The 18,478-nt window shown below is 45.8% G+C and overlaps 1 protein-coding gene across 4 annotated transcripts in view; it reads left to right on the forward strand.

The window, feature by feature from the left end:
- bug (thioredoxin domain-containing protein bug) overlaps positions 1 to 18,478 on the forward strand; it is a 323,500-nt gene that overhangs the window by 222,828 nt on the left and 82,194 nt on the right. The window contains exon 1 of one of the 4 annotated variants that reach the window (XM_068346269.1): positions 3,115 to 3,135. The exons of the other annotated variants lie outside the window; for them this stretch is intronic. Within the exon in view, the coding sequence (XP_068202370.1) occupies positions 3,133 to 3,135 (3 nt within the window). The 5' untranslated portion in view covers positions 3,115 to 3,132. Of the gene's footprint in view, positions 1 to 3,114; positions 3,136 to 18,478 lie in introns of those variants that run through there. 4 annotated transcript variants of the gene reach the window in all.

Raw genomic sequence — 18,478 nt, forward strand, 5'->3', positions numbered from 1 at the left:
TTCCCTTCTCAGGAAGTGTCTTGGTAAAACTCGAAAACAATCATAGATGAACTTCTTGTGCATATAACATTCACGATGTTATCCACCTTATACAACATGCTAAACCACCCTACATACAACGTGTTGTTTAATCCCCTAGTTTTTTTTTTTTTTTTTTTCGTGCTCCTTACATTCCAGCCTTTATATCCATAGACATTCTAGACCCCTACCCCCAGAAGAACACATACTGCTACTTTCGTAATTTGACTTATTGTGTGATTCACTTCTCTTCTTACCAGCATTCAAAATATTTGCATGGACCTACTTCATTTTTCCCACCCTCTACGGTAATAATGCCGTCAACGCAACTCAAGCGGTGCACTGTAGGCGTTACTAAATTCATGGCAGTATCCTTTGGGTCCCTAATTGCGCTCACGTTTTAGCCTTCTGCTCTTACGGGCTGCCAACGCAAAATTCCGTGTCTTGCCATAATGGCAAGGCAATCTTAACACACATTAAACGAACGAACGCCTTCTGCTATCCCCCTTCTTTTCTGTTCAGAAATACAACTTAAGAAATTATAAAACATGATATACAGAGGAGCAAGACTGATAAAAGGTGTCCAACCTAGAGAAGCAATCACCCCTATACTAATTAATTTACATTGGCTGCCTATCAAAGCGAGAACTGAATTTAAAATTTATACAATAACCCACCAAGTTATCAGAACCGGTCGTCCCAAATGCGTAAGAGAATTGCTACATATTGCGCCGCCAACTAATGTGTGGACTCGAGAATAGTTGCAGATGGTTTCAAACTATTGGAACCTAGATATGTGTCTGTTGTAGGCTTCATAGCCGTTAAATATGCAGCCTCGAGACTATACAATAAGCTCCCACGAGACACCCGAATTATTAAAGACAATAGGAAACTGAAGACTTCCTTATTCCATGAGTCGTATGTCAGTGACGATTCAACTGTAAATGAGCAATACGTGATATAGAACGTTGAATACTCTGAACCAACAAGATATAACGACTGGGGAGATCCCGCAGTGTGTGGTTCCCCTGCTGTATGTGACCGGAAAGGCAGCTGTAAAAGTAAGTAAAATAATGTTTTATTAATCTTTACTTCAAACTCCATTAGCATCTGAGTGCTGAGTGGCCTCTTCGGGCCCAACATCGGACCTTCTGGACCAGATTTGAAGATCTAATCCAATTTTTCCATTACTCCATCTGCCGAATCACCTCTACACTCATAACCTTACTGTACTCCAACTCACACTTTCTTTCAAGTGTCTTCTAGAAACCTCTGTACATTCTTTCATTAGGCTCTCAGTTTTACTTTAATATTCCCAAAATGCATGTCAAACACCTTTCATCACACCCCTTCATTTATTCACCTTTCTCTACTATTTATATTGAATACTAAATGGTATTATATAAACGAATTTATGTGTGATACTGTACATATCTTAATTGTAGATTGATGATGGTATTGCTTTTGTAAGATCAGGTGGTTTGATTCTGCCTCATCTCCCACCAATTGACTTGCCCGTGAATGAATGCTAACATCAGCTAAATCAAAACTTGATTGGTAGCTATACCCTTGTGGTGCTACTTTTTTTTTTTTTTTAAGGAAAATGACTCATGTTAAGATAATATATATCGAGAATTAAATTTCCCATGCAACTTTTTATGCTTCTTCATAACGTTACCAGCAAGCGAAGGCCAGTTAAGATACCGTTGACCGCTGAATGCTAAGTTCTACTCATGGAGTCACCTGTTTTATTTTATATTGCAAGAGGACGTGTCTGGCTGGCAGGGCTAAGAAATCTACGAGTGTTTCATGTTTCCTTCAACATCAGTGAATTTTTAATGGATAGTCCAATCTTTTGAAGTTTTAAAGTTAATACGCATCTCTCTCTCTCTCTCTCTCTCTCTCTCTCTCTCTCTCTCTCTCTCTCTCTCTCTCTCTCTCTCTCTCTCTCTCTCTCTCTCTCTCTTAAAGGAATATAACAATGATTAATTTTTATAGAAAATAAACATAGAACAAACAAAGAACATATATCGACATTTGCCTGAATTTTTAATACGCAAGATTTTAAACGATTCGCAGTATCTTCCAATTGCACCATGTAAATTAATATGTGAGTGAGGAAATGGACACTACTAATTTGAGAAAAGTTGACCCAAATGGCATTAACATATACGATAAATGTAGGACATGATTTCATTGACATACTTCAATGAGAAATACTAGAGACACATTGAATAATTGCATGTCTGGTATAATAATAAGACTCGAGTCTAGATGACAGTAATAGTATAAATGGTGTACCAAATTATTTGTAGAAAATTTTTTGGCTTGATTAATAAGGAAGGAAAATCAATAACTATTGAAGTCCAATGCTAATTAAACTTCATTGGTTAACCATTAGGGTTGCATTTGAACCTTTACCTGTGTGGAGGGTTTATGGGTTTATGGCACCAAGATGTTGTAAATCTAATGGCAAACGAATATTGGTTAATTTCATAAAAATAAACATATGGAAAATTAATCGAGATTTAATGTAAATAGACTTACCAAAGTGTAAAAGTGAAAATAGACTTACCAAAATGTAATAACTCTTTTCAAGATGGCGACCATAATTGTGCAGTATCCCTCTTGGTTTCTTCGGTACAGTTCAGGCCCAGAAAATTTTCCCTTGAGCCAAATACATTAGCAATCACCATTCGCCAATCACCGTTGTAAACAACATATCTGAAGTAGTAGACTACGGCAGAGTACCAATTTTGGTTATTTGATCAGCAATCACGTCTACAGTAATTTAATAGGTTAGTTGATACATATTTATAATGTTTGAAATACAGATGTCCATAGTGTGCTATTGTACGGTAGCCAGTTACAGTACTCCCTATCTTATTTGCATTAAAAGGTTTAAAGGTCACTAATGAATGGCATAGGCAAGGGACAGTGACGTTACCCTATCTAGCAGGACAATCCCCTAGAGACTGACCATATATTATATGATCAGCGTCCAAGCCTCCTCTCCCCCTTAGCTAGTACCAGGAAGAGCCAGGCAGTGGCTGCTGATGACTCGGCAGATAGACCTATAGGCTCCCCTAAACCCCCCAACCTTAGCTCACAAGGATGGTAAGGTTGCAGACACTAATGGTACTAACAAGTCTGAATGGAACTCTAACTCTCACCTGGCAATCACCAGCCAGAGACTTTACCAATCAGGCCACAAGATTAATCCGATAACTTCTGGAAACGAAATTGAATTGGGTTTCTTGTATTACTTGAACATTATAATAGGTTTTAGATTAAAAATTGTAGGAAAATTTACAGTTTCATCCATTATGGGAAATCTATTATAATAATATATTTCCCGTGTAAAGCAAGTCTTTTGTAGTATTTCTGTAAAATATTATCTGTCGCAAATGCCTAGTTCTTTATATATCGACGATCAAACTCACGCTACTCATGTCTTCCTCCCAGATATTTTCTAAGTCTGTTGTTATTGTTGACTGTGTCTTGTATTTGCTTAAATGAGCCCTGTAACCACTATAATCCGCTGACAAACTAGTCCACTATGAAGTCTTACACGTTTGGCCAATCAGAGCGCCTGTCCACTATGACGTCATACATGTTTGGCCAATCACAGCGCGACAATACAACAGCGCCACAATACAATATCTTCCCAGGCATTTCATTTCGTTTTTAGACATGGAGACCATAGAAAGGGCGTCATCTCATGTTGCACAAGAAGTTGAAATTCCATTTTCTTGTCCTGACTGTTTTGTAACTTACAATGAATTTGTTGAAAAACTAGTGCATTTGTGCCAGAGACACAATTTAATTTTACAAAATCAAAATTGGCCTGCATGCCAAGGAACCTTCCCAACGGCTTCACATTTTCCTCAAAGCAGCAGCACATCTTGATGAACCAACAGTTTAAGGTAAGCTTCATTAATTTATAGAGTATATTATAATGGTGATAGTATAACGATGTATGCAGCAGTACCATCCCTTTGGATTTGGTTTGATGGATGTGTTAGGTAGTGGCTGTAAGGGGGGGGGGGTGGCCTCGCAGGGGTAGGCCTAGGTAGGGGTACAGGGCCCTAGGTTAGGTGGTTGTATTAGGTTCGGTAGTGTCCCAAAATTCACTGTGGCCTTAAGGGGGGGTCGCAGGGGGGGCGGAGCCCCCCCGGTAGGCCTAGGTAGGGGTACAGGGCCCCTAGGTAGGGGTACAGAGCCCCTAGGCTAGGTTAGGTGGGTTTATTAGGTTCAGTAGTGCCCTGAAAATCACTGTGGCCTTAAGGGGGGGTCGCAGGGGGGGGCGGAGCCCCCCCCCCCCCCCCCCCCCCGGTAGGGCTAGATAGGGGTATAGGGGGAGGGGTGGTGGAAGGATAAGTATTCATTTATTGCAAATATCATTTGACGCCCCTCCCCCACCCAAAACCCCGGTTCCCACCTGGTGTCCCCCATAATTGTTGGGATGAAGTAGGGTCTTTCTGCATTCTAGAACAACTTAGTAAATCTCCAAATCGGATGGTTTGCGGTCAAAATAAACGTTAAATTCGTTGGAACTACACTATTTCTGATGCAACAAATATTTTTCAATATTAAACTTACCCGATAATCATGTAGCTGTCAACTCCGTTGCCCGACAGAATTCTATGGAGGGATACGCCAGCTATCACAATACTAGAAGGGGGTGTATTTACCAGCGCCACCTGTGGCCAGGTACTCAAGTACTTCTTGTTGACACCTCCTCAATTATTCCTCTGTCGTGCTTCCGGCAAGACGTTCTGGGATACGCTTATGTTCTTGGAGTATTTTCACGACTTTGGTGAAGTATTTCTCTTTGATTTCGGCTGTCGCTTTACTGGAAAACTTCTATATTAGCTTAGTTAGCTTTTGGAATTAATTTGATTAATTTTGGTGACGAGAGAGTATGAACTCTCGTTCACCTTTCAATGGCCGACCCTTCCCTTAGACGGAAGTGTTGGTGTCTAAGAGAGTATAGACTCTCTTTCTTAATTTTGCTTAACAAAAGTTATAGATTTATTTTATATCTCTCCGCCTCTTATAGGCCTCTTCGATTAACTTCCTTTTATTATAAACTCATTAAAATTAATTTTTATATTTGTTTATATTCGACCTTCCTAATAGTAGGCGGTCTTTTACCGAAGTTAATAAACTTTGAGCCCGTCATTTCGGTTTTACCTGTTAACATATTATGCTATTTCCGCCACAGAGTTTGAAAGATTTTCTTTGACAGTCTCGTACTGTTTTCAAAGTTGAACTAACGTTTTGTTTTGTCTCTGCAGTTGTTGACGTTCAGAACGTTCTCCTTGCACTCTATCGTTACGATAGAGAAAGAATGTTCACGGTTTCACGTTGCAGTAAGAGTAACCGTGTCTAGCGTTTTGTTCATTCTTTCTTAACTTAATGGTTTTGATCCTAATAAAGGAACTTTTCAGTTTTTTTCCTTTAACAATAATATGTTTTAACGATATATATGATTGGGCTCTTCTCTCAGGTTCTAAGTCAAGAGAGAGAGAGAGAGAGAGAGAGATAGAGACGGAGGGAGAAAGAGGATAAACGTTTCATTCAAGCCTGCCAGGCGTACGAGTAACGTCGTTATCGTTTTTTGCTCTTCTCCCTAGTCTCTTTAGGGGAAGAAACTAAACGTTTCTAGAGTGATCTAGTGTTTAGTCTCTTTCCAACCACTGAATTATCTTTCATTAGATTTTTCTGTTACATTGTAATTCTGTTTTCGCAATTACTAACTTTGAGAAAGGATAGAATTGCGTATTTCAGGTACAAACCACTTAAAGTTCAGTGAAATAAGTGCAAACAGAAATCAAAGTGATAAGTGATTAGTGCGTGAGGGTACTTTTGTGCGCGCCAGTTGTCCTCCCAGTCCGGGACCTCTTGCAAGCTCCCAAGCCCAGGGGAGAAGCAATGTCGAAGGGCATAAGGGTTCAGCAGGCCTTGATCGGCGCACAGAAGTATTCTCGGTGGTTGTGGGCGTGTCTTACCGAGACCGTCACTCCCACCCGCAGACGATTGAGCCCTTATTTTGCTCGTCTGCAGAAGAGATTAGGGGAGAAAATAAAGGCAGAGTAACGCTGGTCTCAGGTCTCAAGACTTCTTAAACGTTAAGTCCAGACCTATGCCAGACGTACGAAGTTAAAGTTCACAACCCGAATGCAGTCATTGGGTTAGCTCTGACTCTCCTCAGTCATCAGTTGATTACACTCCGCCTAAGAGGAGTAAGGTTCTGCCACAACAGATCTCTGCTGTTAAGGCTTTACCTCAGCAGAACTTAGTGTCTGCCGACCCCAAGTTAACTCTACTACAGTCCATGCAAGCACAGCTTTCGGACTTGATGAGTGAGTGTCGGGCTGAGAGTGTTGCTCCTCCGCCTCCGCCTACACTCCCTCCTCCTACACTCGCTCCGCCTGATCACAGTACCATCTGCCAGGCGTACGATGTTGTGGACTCTACTACAGTCCATGCAAGCACAGCTTTCGGACTTGATGAGTGAGTGTCGGGCTGAGAGTGTTGCTCCTCCGCCTCCGCCTACACTCCCTCCTCCTACACTCGCTCCGCCTGATCACAGTACCATCTGCCAGGCGTACGATGTTGTGGACTCTACTACAGTCCATGCAAGCACAGCTTTCGGACTTGATGCGTGAGTGTCGGGCTGAGAGTGTTGCACCTCCTGCACTCCCTCCACCTGTTCTCGCTGCACCTGTGCTCGCCCAGCCTGCACCTGCTCCGCCTGTGCTCGCCCAGCCTGCACCTGCTCCGCCTGGTCGCAGCACCATCTGCCAGGCGTACGATGTTGAACCACTTTCGGAGTTTGCTGTTCACAGTGTTGTTCAGCCTCAGCCTTCTTTAAGGCAACCCTTGCTTTGGGATCAGGAGAGTTACACTCTTCCTCCTCCTCCCCTTGCTGCTCCACCAGTGGTGCAACTCTCGGTTGGGGTACAACAACCTCTCCCCTCCGTGAGTCTGTCTGCTCAACCAGCGCTGCACCGAGTTCAACCCTCCATGCACTTGCGCCTCAGGAGCCTCAGCTTGCTAGAACTTTACCTTGTTCTGCGCAGCCTCAACCTTCTCTTGCTCCACTCATCTCTCAGGAACAGGAACGGACTACTCCGCCTCCGTCCTCCGCTCAGCTGGTGCAATCCTTGGGTGCAACTCTTGCTAGGAGTCAACCTCCTTCACCCTTGCACCTGCCTTCTGCTCCGTCTGTTGTTCAGCCTATGCAGTCTGAACCTCAGGTTTTCCCTCAAGTTGAGGAAACCTCTGTTGTTGTTCCAGCTCGTTCTGACTCTGCTGTTCAGCATACCATGGTTTAAACCCCATGCAAGCATGCATAAAGCACTCTAGCACTGGTCATGGAATTTCTGAGAAATGTTAAACGCCATGCACACGCTCTGCTTTCCTTTCAGCAGGCTCTGCTTACAGCAGGCTCTGCTTACTACATGCTCAGCATTCAGCATGCTCTGCATTCAGCATGCTCTGCATACAACATGCTCTGCATACAGCATGCTCTGCATTCAGCATGCTCTGCATACAACATGCTCTACATACAGCATGCTCTGCATACAGCATACTCTGCATACATCATGCTCTGCATACCTTACCGCATGCTTCTCAACACATCTTGGGTTGTTGCCAACTCACTAGACTGTCAAGCAGTTTCATAACGTTGCCTTCTAGTCTGCTGCTTTGCACCAGTGAACCCTCACTCAGAGAACTTAGCTTTTCTAGGATAAGGTCCCTGTAGATGAGAAAGTTCTTTTCTCCCTCCTTCTGATATTCCCTTGAGGACTCTGTCATTTGGAGGGAGCCTTTAGCTGCATAACCTCTTATGGACTTTTATTTAAGCATAACATGCTTACAGGGAAGGTAATGGTTACACTTCAGCCGCTAATCCCGTCTGTTACCACACCTGCTCCCATAGACCTTGAGCTGTGTTGCATGACATGCAGTCCAAGCTTAGTCCTTGTTAGAGGATTTTTTGTTTACGGAGTCAATGTGTCACGGGGAAGACGTTCAACAACCAACAGAAGGGACTTGTTGTGACGCAGTGGGCAACCTCAGCAACCCGTTAAGGAGTTGTCTGTACGACCCAGACAGTCTAGACAGATTCGGGTTGTCACTGTACTTCCTCGCTTGCCCATGATTGACAGTTTACAGACTGTGCAGCAGTATCATGATCTTGTGTCCGGCTCCGTCAGACGACTGGCTTTTAAGAGCTCCCTCAAGTCGTCGCTGTCTGGAGATTTTCAAATGGACTATGGATCTGACCAAGGAACTGGGCCTCCTGGTCAATTTTGAGGAGTCTCAGCTCGTTCCATCCCAGACCATTGTCTCCTTGGGTATGGATCTTCAGAGTCGAGCTTTTCGGACTTGTCCGTCGGCCCCAAGGATCTTCCAAGCCCTAGAATGCATCCAGAGCATGCTGAGAAGGAACCGATGCTTAGTCAGGCAGTGGATGAGTCTAACAGGGACACTTTCATCGCTGGCCCTGTTCATCGAGTTAGGGAGACTCCACCTCCGCCCCCTTCAGTATCATCTAGCTGCTCACTGGATAAAGGACATGACGCTAGAGACGGGCTCAGTTCCTGTTTCCGAAGAGATGAGGTCTACTCTAACGTGGTGGAAGAACAGCATTCTTCTCAAGGAAGGTCTACCATTGGCTGTTCAGACCTCCGACCACCGTCTCTTCTTGGACGCATCGGACACGGGCTGGGGTGCGACACTGGACGGACAGGAATGCTCGGGAACATGGAATCAGGAGCAAAGGACACTTCACGTCTATTGCAAGGAGTTGTTGGCAGTTCATTTGGCCTTGATAAACTTCAAGTCCCTCCAGCTTAACAAGGTGGTGGAGGTGAACTCCGACTACACCACAGCCTTGGCTTACATCTCCAAGCAGGGAGGGACTCATTCGAGGAAGTTGTTCGAGATCGCAAGGGACCTCCTCATTTGGTCAAAAGATCGAAAGCTCACGCTGGTAACGAGGCTCATTCAGGGCGATATGAATGTCATGGCAGATCGCCTCAGCCGGAAGGGTCAGGTCTTCCCCACAGAGTGGACCCTTCACAAGAATGTTTGCAGCAGACTTTGGGCCCTGTGGGGTCAGCCAACCATAGATCTATTCGCTACCTCGATGACCAAGAGGCTCCTCTTGTATTGTTCTCCGATTCCAGACCCAGCAGCAGTTCGCGTGGATGCCTTTCTGCTGGATTGGTCCCATCTCAACCTGTATGCATTCCCGCCGTTCAAGATTGTCAACAGGGTACTTCAGAAGTTCGCCTCTCACAAAGGGACACGGCTGACGTTGGTTGCTCCCCTCTGGCCCGCGAGAGAATGGTTCACTGAGGTACTGCAATGGCTGGTCGACGTTCCCAGGACTCTTCCTCCTAGAGTGGACCTTCTGCGTCAACCTCACGTAAAGAAGGTACACCCAACCTCCACGCTCTTCGTCTGACTGCCTTCAGACTATCGAAAGACTCTCAAGAGCTAGAGGCTTTTCGAAGGAGGCAGCCAGAGCGATTGCCAGAGCAAGGACGACATCCACTCTCAGAGTCTATCAGTCTTTATGGGAAGTCTTCCGAAGCTGGTGCAAGGCCAATGCAGTTTTCCTCAACCAGTACCAATGTAACCCAGATTGCTGACTTCCTGTTACATCTAAGGAACGTAAGCTCCCTATCAGCTCCTACGATCAAGGGTTACAGAAGTTTGTTGGCAGCGGTTTTCCGCCACAGAGGCTTGGATCTTTCCTCCAACAAAGATCTACAGGACCTCCTTAGGTCTTTTGAGACCTCAAAGGAACGTCGGTTGTCCACTCCAGGCTGGAATCTAGACGTGGTCCTAAGGTTCCTAATGTCATCAGGATTTGAACCGCTCCAATCAGCCTCTTTTAAGGACCTCACATTAAAAAACTCTTTTCCTCGTGTGCTTAGCAACAGGTAAAAGAGTAAGTGAGATCCACGCCTTCAGCAGGAACATAGGTTTCACATCTGAAACGGCTACATGTTCCTTGCAGCTCGGTTTTTTGGCTAAAAACGAGCTTCCTTCCCGTCCTTGGCCTAAGTCGTTCGAGATCCCAAGCCTGTCCAACATGGTGGGGAACGAACTGGAGAGAGTACTTTGCCCAGTTAGAGCTCTTAAGTACTATCTAAAGGTCAAAACCATTACGAGGACAATCAGAAGCCTTATGGTGTGCTATCAAGAAGCCTTCTCTACCAATGTCTAAGAACTCAGTTTCTTACTACATCAGGCTTCTGATTAGAGAAGCAAATTCTCATCTGAAGGAAGAAGACCTTGCTTTGCTGAAGGTAAGGACACATGAAGTGAGAGCTGTGGCTACTTCAGTGGCCTTCAAACAGAACCGTTCTCTGCAGAGTGTTATGGATGCAACCTATTGGAGAAACAAGTCAGTGTTCGCATCATTCTATCTCAAAGATGTCCAGTCTCTTTACGAGTACTGCTACACCCTGGGTCTATTCGTAGCAACGAATGCAGTAGTAGGCGAGGGCTCAGCCACTACATTCCCATAATCCCATAACTTTTTAACCTTTCTCTTGAATACTTTTTATGGGTTGTACGGTCGGCTAAGAAGCCTTCCACATCCTTGTTGATTTGGCGGGTGGTCAATTCTTTCTTGAGAAGCGCCAAGGTTAAAGGTTGTGATGAGGTCCTTTAGTATGGGTTGCAGCCCTGTATACTTTAGCACCTTTGAGTTGATTCAGCCTCCCAAGAGGAACGCTGCGCTCAGTAAGGAAGACGATCTTATTAAAGGCAGAGTAACGGTTCAAGTCGACTTCCTTACCAGGTACTTATTATTTCATTGTTATTGTGGATAACTGATTATATGAAATATGGGATACTTAGCTATCCTTTAATCTTGTACACTGGTTTTCACCCACCCCCCTGGGTGTGAATCAGCTACATGATTATCGGGTAAGTTTAATATTGAAAAATGTTATTTTTATTAATAAAATAAATTTTTGAATATACTTACCCGATAATCATGATTTAATCGACCCTCCCTTCCTCCCCATAGAGAACCAGTGGACCGAGGAATAATTGAGGAGGTGTCAACAAGAAGTACTTGAGTACCTGGCCACAGGTGGCGCTGGTAAATACACCCCCTTCTAGTATTGTGATAGCTGGCGTATCCCTCCATAGAATTCTGTCGGGCAACGGAGTTGACAGCTACATGATTATCGGGTAAGTATATTCAAAAATTTATTTTATTAATAAAAATAACATATTTTTATTCCAGTTTCCCCATAATGGATGAAACTTTAAATTTACCAAATTGTAGTTAAAACTCTTGGAACTCGATTAGATGACGACCTTTTACCTTTACCAACTCGCTGTTTATTATATTTTTACTCTATGGCTTAATTCTTAATTGAAGAACATTTTTTTTTTTATGGAGCCTTTGTATATCAGTGGCCAGTTCCTCATGTGTTGATTAAAAGTGAACATCAACTAACTTAAATTTTCCCCCCTAACTTAACCTATAAGCCATGTCATTACCTACATACCTAATGGGGGGAGGGTTAATGCCCCCCTTCACTGCTGTATTCTAAGTTAGCCAGGGGTGTATGTATGATAGCGGCCACCTGTATGTATGGTGACGGCCGACTAACGATATAGCAGTGTAAGTGGGGTCGCTGGATGGCATTACACCCCCCCCCTCCCCGTTAGGTAAATAGGTTAGGGCAGGGCATTTAGGTTAGGTTTGGATGGAGAAGTTTAGTTTTGTTTGTTGTCCACATTTTGTGCTCGCTGGAGGAACTGGCCGCTGATATACAAAGGCTCCGTTAGACATAATAATACATACAGGTGGCTGCTGTCATACATACACCCCATTTTTAATTTTGTAGATTTCCTTAATGGAAGGTAGTTGGTTTGGGTTGGTAATTAATATGTGGGAAAATATTTACTATAACACAATATTCCAAATAAAGAAAATAGGAAATGTTCCTGGTGTATTTATAGGTACGTACTTTGAGCTCTTCTGATACAAATACTTTGGAGAAACCCGTATTTACAAAAATTTAGACGATTTAGAATTATAAAAGTTATGATTTAAAAACCACATTTTTAAAAGGAAACAATCACAAGAGCACCAACTAACCTAAGGTTCCCCACCCAAACTAACCTAACCTAACCTAAAGGTTAAAGGTATCTGGTTTCAGTTAGTTTCATCAGAATAGATGCTCACTAGAATTTCAGCTGGGTAAACCCAAACCCCACTGTGGTGCCTAACCACAGCAGTGGCCTCCCCAGTAAATAGCTGCCATGCGAATGCTTGGTAAACACGTTGCCACTCTACTAGCAAGGAGGCATATCGTTAGCTACTTAATTACTTACTGGGGGTGGGGCGGTATATGGTCGATGCGCCTTCAGTCGGTTTCGCGGTCTATCACTTTCGACTTGGTGGAGTCTGTTCGCCGTCAACATAGGAGTCGTTTCGTCGTCAATATATGAGTTGTTTTGTCCCCGTTATTAAGAAATGGACCAAGACGTGCAATTGGCAACAGAATTTTTTTTTATTGTTTGTAAAGTCATCTTTTCAATATTAAACTTACCCGATAATCATGTAGCTGTCAACTCCGTTGCCCGACAGAATTCTACGGAAGGGATACGCCAGCGATCACTATACTAGAAGGGGGTGTACTCACCAGTGCCACCTGTGGCCAGGTACTGCAGTACTTCTTGTTGACACCACCTCAATTTTTCCTCTGTCGTGCTTCCGGCAAGACGTTCATGGATACGCTTATAATTTTGGAGTCTTGTTCACGGTTTTTGGTGAAGTATTGCTCTAAGATTTCAGCTTTCGCTATACTGGAAACCTTTCTATTAGCTTAGATAGCTTTTATATTGATTTGATTAATGGTTAACGATCTTTTGCTTTATTTGGAATCCCCCTTGACTAGCTCTTTGATTCAAGATGTCCGACCTTTCTCAAGCCCCTCCCCATAGACGATGTAGGACTTGTATTAGGCGTATTCCGAAGGCCTCGGTTGATCCTCACACCGCTTGTTCCGACTGTAGGGAAAAATCCTGTCAGTTGGAAGATCGATGTGAGGAATGCGCCGGACTTTCGGAACTTGAGTTTGTTCGATTCCTTAAATATACCACTAAGTTAGAGAGAGAGAGAGTTAGGAGGAGTTCTGCTCGCTCTTCGCTTTATTCCTCACCTCATGATCCTCAACCTTTTCCTCCCCCTGTAGTGGCTACCCCCGAACCTACTATTTGTGCTCAGCCTGATATGTCCGATGTTTTGCGTGCCATTCAGGCTTTAGGTGACAAAGTAGAATCGGTAGTGAGTGACCACAAGTTCCTCTTGGCGGACGTCAAGGAACTTAAGGTGAAAAGTGCAGTGGGAAGTGGTAGTGCCAGTGCTGTGCCGAGTGCTAGTGTCAGTGCGGTGCCGAGTGCTAGTGTCAGTGTCAGTGTTGTGCGTGAGGGTACTTCTGTGCGTGCCAGTCGTCCTCCCAGTCCGGGACCTCTTGCAAGCTCCCAAGCCCAGGGGAGAAGCAATGTCGAAGGGCAAAAGGGTTCGGCAGGCCTTGATCGGCGCACAGAAGTATCCTCGGTGGTTGCGGGCGTGTCTTACAGAGACCGTCACTCCCACCCGCAGACGATTGAGCCTTTATTTTCCTCGTCTGCAGAAGAAATTTCGGGGAGAAAACGCTGGACTCAGGTCTCAAGACCTCTTAAACGTAAAGTCCAGACCTCACGAGTTCAACAACCCGGATGCAGTCATTGGGTTAGCTCTGACTCTCCGCAGTCATCAGGTGACTGCACACCTCCTAAGAGAGGTAAGGCGATGCCTCAACAGACCTCATCTTCTGTTAAGGCTTTGCCTCAACAGACCTTATCGTCTGTTGATCCCAAGATGACTTTGCTGCAGTCCATGCAGTCGCAGCTTGCGGTCTTAATGCGTGAGTTTCAGGCAGAGAAGGTTGCACCTCCTCCTGCGAGCGCTCCTCCTCACTGCAGTCCAGTCTGCCAGACGTACGAAGTTGAGGTTCCTCAAGCTACCTCCATGCGTGAGCTACCGCGTTGGGAGTTGCCAGTTACCAGCGTTGTGCAGCAACCTCCACCTTCCTTAAGGCAACCTCATCAATGGGAACAGGAGTCTTGTGCCTTACATCCTCCTCTTCCTTTGAGGCAAGATTTTCTTGCAGTTAGACCATCTTCGAGGCAACAACCTCTTGAGGTACGACAACCTCTACCATCCTTGAGGCAGCCACCTCAGCTCTCGCACCTGCTACCTCAACTTTCCTCAAGGCGAGAGCCTCAACTCTTGAGGCTAGCACCTCAAGAACCTCAACTCGTGAGACAGGAACTGCGTTCTGCGCAGCCGCTACCTCAACTCTCGCAGCTCACACCTCAAGAACCTCAACTCGTGAGACAGGAACCTGCTACTGCGCATCCACCTCAACCCTTGAAGCAAGCGCAACTCTTGAGACAGGAAACTCATGCTAGGAGTCAGCCACCTCAACGCATGCACCTACCTTCTTCTACTCTACTTGACCAGTCTTTGCAGCCTGAACCTCAGGTTTTAATACAGTCGCCTCTCTCCACACTTGCTCCTCAAACCGCCGCAGAACCTCCTTCATCCCAACCTCTTGACTTTGTCGTTACCAGCCCTCATCCTCTTCAACAGAGACTTGAGGATGAAACCGCAAGTGTTTATGCACCCGCTTGTCAGGATTCGGCTGTTCAGCACACCGCTGTAACTTTACCTCTCGCTTCGCACCACTCAGGTGATGAGGTTTCTGAGGAGGAAGCTGCGCACCTAGATGATCCCTCTTCGGACGTGGAGGAACCCAAGTCTTCTCCTCCCTCCATTGACTTTCGCAAGGTCCTGGCTCTTTTCAGAGAGGTTTACCCGGATCATTTTGTTTCTGCTACCCCTCGCTCTCCTCCATCTGAGTTTTCGCTAGGCATGCAACCTGTTAAGTCGGCCTATACTAAGCTCGTCTTTGCTAGATCCTCTAAGAGAGCTTTAAGAATGTTAGGGGATTGGTTGCAGTCCAAACAGCAACTAGGGAAGACTTCTTTTATGTTCCCTCCTACTAAGCTGACTTCTAAGGCGGGCGTATGGTATGCCACAGGAGAGGAACCAGGCTTGGGAATCCCTGCCTCTGCCCAGGCTGACTTCTCAAGTTTGGTCGACTCTCCACGTAGATCGGCTATGAGGCGCTCTAAGGTCTGCTGGACCTTTTCCGACTTAGACCACTTCTTAAAGGGTATATTTCGTGCCTTTGAGATTTTCAATTTTCTCGACTGGTGCCTGGGGGCCTTGAGCAAGAAGACTGCCCCTGCTGACAAGGACTCAGCCATGCTTATAATGTCCTGTATGGATAAAGCAATTCGGGATGGGTCCGGCGAACTTGCCTCAATGTTTGTTTCAGGAGTACTCAAGAAAAGGGAACAACTTTGCACTTTTCTTTCTACTGGCATCACCTCTTGTCAAAGGTCTCAGTTACTTTTTGCTCCGCTTTCTAAGTTCCTGTTCCCCGAAGAGCTTATCAAGGATTTGTCTGCGGCCCTTATTCAGAAGGACACTCATGACCTTGTGGCCTCTTCAGCTCGTAAGGCTAAGGTTGCTCCTTCAGTTCCCAGAACTTACCGCACCCCAGTGGCCGATACTCCTGCTACAAGATTTATTCCGCCCTTTCGTGGCAGAGCCCCCAGCCGAGGAAGTACCCGTCCAGACTCTTCCAGGGGCAGGTCTAAGAAAGGTCCCAAGACTTCAAAAGGCAAACACTGACTCTCCTCCTCTCCAGACAGCAGTAGGAGCCAGACTCAAGACCTTCTGGCAAGCTTGGGAAAGAAGAGGTGCAGACGCCCAGTCTGTCAAGTGGCTAAGGGAGGGTTACAGGATACCATTCTGCCGCAATCCCCCTCTGACCACTTCTCCCATCAATTTCTCTCCCAACTACAAGGAAAAGGACAAGAGGCTAGCGTTACACCAGGAGGTGTCGCTCCTGTTACAGAAGAAGGCAGTGGTGATAGTCCGGGACCATCAATCCCCGGGCTTCTACAACCGTCTCTTTCTGGTGGCCAAGAAGACAGGAGGTTGGAGACCGGTGCTGGACGTCAGCGCGCTCAATGCTTATGTCACCAAGCAGACGTTCACTATGGAGACGACGAAGTCGGTCCTAGCAGCGGTCAGGCAGGAGGACTGGATGGTCTCGTTGGATCTGAAAGACGCTTACTTTCACGTTCCTATTCATCCAGACTCCCAACCTTTCCTGAGATTCGTTTTTGGAAAGGTTGTGTACCAATTCCAAGCCCTGTGTTTTGGCCTAAGCACAGCTCCTATGGTGTTTACGCATCTGATGAGGAATATTGCAAAATTCCTCCACTTATCGGACATCAGAGCCTCCCTTTATTTAGACGACTGGCTGTTAAGAGCCCCCACAAGTCGTCGCTGTCTGGAGAGTCTCAACTGGACTTTGGACTTGATCAAGGAACTGGGTCTATTGGTCAACTTAGAAAAGTCCCAGCTCATTCCCTCCCAATCCATCGTTTACCTGGGAATGGAGATTCGGAGTCAGGCTTTTTGGGCTTTTCCATCGGCCCCAAGGATAAGCCAAGCCCTAGAATGCATCCTGAGCATGCTGAAGAGGAACAGTTGCTCGGTGAGACAGTGGATGAGTCTAACAGGGACCCTGTCATCGTTAGCCCTGTTCGTCGAGTTAGGGAGACTCCACCTCCGCCCTCTCCAATTCCATCTAGCAGCTCACTGGGACAAGGATTTGACGCTCGAAGCAGTCTCTATTCCTGTCACCAAAGAGATGAAGACTACTCTCTTGTGGTGGAAGACCAACATCCTTCTCAAGGAGGGTCTATCGTTAGCGATTCAGACCCCCAATCTTCATCTCTTTTCGGACGCATCAGACTCGGGCTGGGGCGCGACCTTGAACGGACAGGAATGCTCGGGAACATGGAACAAGGAACAGGAAACGCTCCACATCAACTGCAAGGAGCTGCTGGCAGTTCATCTGGCCTTAATGAACTTCAAGTCCCTCCTGTTAGACAAGGTGGTGGAGGTGAACTCCGACAACACCACAGCCTTGGCTTACATCTCCAAGCAGGGAGGGACCCATTCGAGGAAGCTGTACGAGATAGCAAGGGACCTCCTCATTTGGTCAAGAAGTCTAAATCTCACTCTGGTAACGAGGTTCATTCAGGGCAACATGAACGTCTCAGCAGATCGCCTCAGCAGGAAAGATCAAGTCATCCCCACGGAATGGACCCTTCACAAGAGCGTGTGCAACAGACTTTGGACCTTGTGGGGTCAGCCTACGATAGATCTGTTCGCCACCTCCATGACCAAGAGGCTTCCTTTGTACTGTTCCCCAGTTCCAGACCCAGCAGCAGTTCACGTGGATGCTTTTCTGCTGAATTGGTCCCATCTCGACCTATATGCATTCCCGCCGTTCAAGATCATCAACAGAGTCATTCAGAAGTTCGTCTCGCACGAAGGGACACGGCTGACGCTGGTTGCTCCCCTTTGGCCTGCAAGAGAATGGTTCACAGAGGTACTACAATGGCTGGTCGACGTTCCCAGGACTCTCCCTCTAAGAGTGTACCTTCTACGTCAACCTCACGTAAACAAGGTACACCCAAACCTCCACGCTCTTCGTCTGACTGCCTTCAGACTGTCGAAAGATTCGCTAGAGCTAGAGGCTTTTCGAAGGAGGCTGCCAGAGCAAGGAGGGTATCCACTCGTAGAGTCTACCAATCCAAGTGGGAAGTCTTCCGAAGCTGGTGCAGAGCCAATGCAGTTTCCTCTACCAATACCTCTGTAACCCAAGTAGCTGACTTCCTATTACATCTAAGGAATGTGAGATCCCTTTCGGCTCCTACGATTAAAGGGTACAGAAGTATGTTGGCTTCAGTTCTCCGCCACAGAGGTTTGGACCTTTCCTCCAACAAGGACCTTCAAGACATCCTTAAATCTTTCGAGACTTCTAAAGAACGTCGTTTATCCACTCCAGGCTGGAATCTAGACGTAGTCTTAAGGTTCCTTATGTCTCCTAGGTTCGAACCTCTCCAGTCAGCTTCCTTCAAAGACCTTACTCTCAAAACTCTTTTCCTCGTCTGCCTTGCAACAGCTAAAAGAGTTAGTGAGGTTCACGCCTTCAGCAAGAACATTGGGTTCACATCCGAATCAGCAACATGTTCTTTACAGCTCGGATTTTTAGCTAAGAATGAACTTCCTTCACGTCCTTGGCCTAGATCGTTCGAAATTCCTAGCCTTTCCAACATGGTGGGTAACGAGCTAGAAAGAGTTCTTTGCCCTGTCAGAGCTCTGAAATACTATCTTAATAGGTCAAAACCTATACGAGGACAGTCAGAAGCCTTATGGTGTGCAATCAAGAAACCTTCGATGCCTATGTCCAAAAACGCAGTTTTGTATTAT

Source organism: Palaemon carinicauda, chromosome 22 (genome assembly GCF_036898095.1).
Source record: "Palaemon carinicauda isolate YSFRI2023 chromosome 22, ASM3689809v2, whole genome shotgun sequence".
Lineage (NCBI taxonomy): Eukaryota > Metazoa > Arthropoda > Malacostraca > Decapoda > Palaemonidae > Palaemon > Palaemon carinicauda.